General features: G+C 28.1%; 1 protein-coding gene across 1 annotated transcript; it reads left to right on the top strand.

The window, feature by feature from the left end:
* The first annotated feature begins 1693 nt into the window (after positions 1–1693).
* On the top strand, positions 1694–3273 carry LOC101495590 (NDR1/HIN1-like protein 1). Its single transcript, XM_004487404.4, has one exon. It carries the CDS (start codon positions 1911–1913, stop codon positions 2577–2579), a length of 669 nt encoding a protein of 222 aa, XP_004487461.1. The 5' UTR covers positions 1694–1910; the 3' UTR covers positions 2580–3273.
* Positions 3274–4028: the final 755 nt, after the last annotated feature.

Raw genomic sequence — 4028 nt, 5'->3', positions numbered from 1 at the left:
CCAGTTTAATATTTGACTCAACAAAAAATCTAAATTAGTATCTGAATCATCAAAATGTCAATTAATTTAGTCTCTCACGTATTAACGGTTATGAATTATTTTGATAGTTAATTGTATATTTCAATTACTTTAACGAAACAAGTTGTATCTTTTAAAAACTATTTTAATAATTTAAAAATTAATTTAAATTTATTGTTAAAACCAAAATTATAAGAGTGGTTTACTCTTAAATTATTTGTTGGAGGCTTATATGTGTTTAATTCCAAACCTTTGGAGGGAACATACTACAAACACTACTCGTGATTCATGCCAGTTAAGGAATTGAGGAATTTTGTGAAAAACTTGAGTTCTATGGCATATGTACACAGTACCCCATATTCTCTTATACTACTTTGTTCTATTAACCATTTTTATACTCACGAAAAGACACACCCTTCAAGCGTAATCTTTATAAGTAGGTATTTTATTTCCTGTAAAAAAGCCAATTTATTTATTTCATATTTTTTTATAGGATATAAAATTAACAAAACTGTCAGATTGATATTTTTTAGGATATTATTATATTTTTCTGAAAGAGGATATATTATTATTATTATTATTTTATATACAACATAATTTAACATACTAATATTTACTTATAAAAAATTATTTTATATAAAAATTTGGTTAAATGAAATATTTTTTGATGGGTAACCTTAAATATATGTATAAATTTATTTATATTTCATAAAATAGTATACAGTGCAAATAAAATTGTACAGTGAAATACGGACTAATTTTCAAATCATATAAGGCTTATAAATTTGTTTGATATCTAAAATTTAAATTCACAAAGAATCATTAAGGATGATTAATATAGTAATTAAAACTAATTATTATGAAATAATTTGAGGTTAATTTAATGCACTAACAATATAAAATATTTTACATCGTCAGCCTATCAAAACAATCATGTCCATTACTTTTAAAAATAGTTACTATATAAGTCAAATATTTTTTAAAATAGAAGAGTTGTAATTCACTATTTATATAAAAATTATTTACACTCTTAAGTTACTTTTTATACACGATTAATATATCTCAGGTAAAAAAGCCACATCAATATTTGAGATCATCGTGACATTTCCGTTATATAATACATTAAAATTAATGACAAAATCTATATGCATGACATTTTCATATGGTTGTACTTTACACATTAAAATTGATTGCATGAGCTATTGTGTTCTATTTGAATTCAACCGTTGAAATGAAATACTAAAGTGAATTGCAATATTAAATTGTTAAGAATCGATTTTACTTTTGAAGATAAATAATATTTAAAGACAAAGATAGTTTATATTATAGCCAATATCTTACTAATATTTATAAAAATATATATTATTCTATGTTGAAATGATAAATAATATTTTGAAAATTTTATAAAAGTGTGTAGATTTAATCTAACTACTTAATAAAAACTATTATATAGACGGTTAGATCCATAAAATCTTATATGGCTATAAAGAGTAACTAAGTAGACTAACTCTTGTATAAGTAAACGTCAACCCTATATGAATACAAAAAATCACTGAAATCAACTTACCGTGTACTACAAGCTTAGACACATATCAACACAAAGACCAAACTTAAACTCAAGTCCTTATAACAAATTATTACCCTCTAACTACCCTCCCAACCCCTGTACCATATATTCACCTACATATTGCTTACTTTATATAAGAAATGTTCTCCAAAATCAGTACTTCCATTCCATTACAATTTACAACAACCAAAGCAACACATATATCCTCTCATTCATATCTCCACCCTTACTAAATATACACAAACAACAAAAGCCAAACAAAACTATTTCATAAATTTTGTGATTAATTCAAGAATTGTAATAATTTATACAAAACTATATTACCATGACCAAAGAATGTGACTACCATGATGACGAATACCGCCAACTCGTCCGCCGCATATTCGCGGGCATTTTAACTTTTATAATCTTCATCCTCTTCGTCGTCTTCTTAATCTGGATCATTCTTCGTCCCACCAAACCTCGTTTTGTCCTCCAAGACGCAACCGTTTTCGCCTTCAACCTCTCTTCCACCGATGAACCACCGTCCCCAACCACCCCAATTACACCAAACACACTCACACTAACAATCCAAGCCACTCTCTCATCCATCAATCCAAACTCCAAGATCGGCATTTACTATCACAAACTTGACGCATACGTTTCTTACAGAGGACAACAAATCTCTCTCGCCACCCAACTTCCGCAAACTTATCAAGGTCACCGTGACATCACCGTTTGGTCGCCGTTACTTTACGGTGTCGGCGTTCCCGTTTCGCCTTACTTGTCGGAAATTCTTAGACAGGATCAACTTTCAGGTGGAGTGTTGGTCAACGTTAAAGTCAACGGGAGGGTTAAGTGGAAAGTGGGGACTTGGGTTTCTGGAAGGTATCATATTGATGTTAACTGTCCGGCGTTTATTCGTGTCGCCGGCGATAAGGGTGACGGTGGTTTTGGAGTTTCTGGTCCGGCGGTGAAGTTTCAGTTTTCGCAAAGTTGTGTTGTTGATGTTTAAGTGATGTTTAAGCAAAGTAATAACTTTGGTTTCATTATTACTTTAGTTCTAATTGAACTTCATTAATATCAATAACCCTTTTCAAAAGTTATCTATTTTTTTTTTAAATTTTAAATATAATTTTGATTATCACACAACAATTATAAAATTCCAGAGATAAGTTCGAACAAAATTTTGAGTTAAGAGTAAGAACAATATTAAATATAATTTTAGTTCATAAAATTATAACTTTCTTTTAGTTTTGTAAGATTTTATTCAGTAATTTAACGTAATTTTATTGAATTAAGTTAAAAGGACTAAAATTATATATTTCTTTTAATTATTCCTTTTTGAAAGTAATTGGATAAAATTTCCTTCAACCTTTTATATATGGAAAAAGTTTAATGCGAAAATAACTTTTGTTCTGGTTAAATTCCTCAAGAAAAAAACGGTTCCGTTTAATTATTTGATTTGGCTCCTAGAAGAAATTTTAATATTCATAATTTGTGATACATTTTATGATCTTTTAGAATGTTGTCTTTGATATAAAGGAGCTCAATTAATATTTTTTAATCTTAACTAGACCAATTTATTTCCCCTACTTTTGTTGTATGGTAGATAATGTTTACTTTTGTGGAAACTGTAGCTCTTAACATGAAGATGAAAAGGAAAGGGCGTGGAAATTAATTGAAAATGATAGTTTTTGTTGTCCTAATGCTTATATGCTTTTACCTTCTTTAACTTTGGGATGTGATTTTGATTTTGGATTTCTATCATTTTTTTTCCCGTCTAATTAGATTCATTCATTTAATAAAAGAATTCAAGCAGATAACAACATGATTCAAACAAAAGTGTTTACATAGAATTCACCCGCTTAACATAAAAAAACTTGATTGTAAAACCTAACAAAATATAAGTATCAAAGAACAACGATATATAATTCGAATATATTACGAATACACCTTTTTATTGTTACAAATACAATTTAAAAAATTATTCCACCAAATAGACCGTTGAGTAGTGTAAATCAAACTTTGATATTTTATTAGCACATTTATTATCTTCTCTATAAATATAAATAGTTTTAAAATGAGTATTTTATTTGCTAAAATGTGGAGTATAATTAAGTGGAATATTTAGTTATATTCCTATCAAAATTTAAAACAAAAAGTTATTTTTTTGTCAACAAATAAAAAAGTTAAACAAATTAAGCTACCAACACCTAGTACTGATCCAAAGGAACCCAACAACATGGGCCTAAGCCTATTAAGTTTAAACATAGACCCTAAAGGCCTCAAAGCAAAGCAAATCGAAGGTTGTGCAGCTTTAATATGCTACAACTCATTTTCTTCTTCATGACATTGCATCTACTAACCATTTATGTTAGATGTCTTCATTGTGACCCATTATTCTTTTTGATAAATCTACTAAACACCTCCATATCAACTCTATTATATACTTCTACAATTT

This window comes from Cicer arietinum, chromosome 1 (genome assembly GCF_000331145.2).
Source record: "Cicer arietinum cultivar CDC Frontier isolate Library 1 chromosome 1, Cicar.CDCFrontier_v2.0, whole genome shotgun sequence".
Taxonomy (NCBI): Eukaryota; Viridiplantae; Streptophyta; class Magnoliopsida; order Fabales; family Fabaceae; genus Cicer; species Cicer arietinum.
Note: the sequence above shows the minus strand (reverse complement) of the source record. Positions and strands in the feature narration are given on the sequence as shown.

Excerpts from the sequence above, each read along its gene's own strand:
- LOC101495590 (XM_004487404.4), top strand. The coding sequence starts at position 1,911 with ATGACCAAAGAATGTGACTACCATGATGACGAATACCGCCAACTCGTC.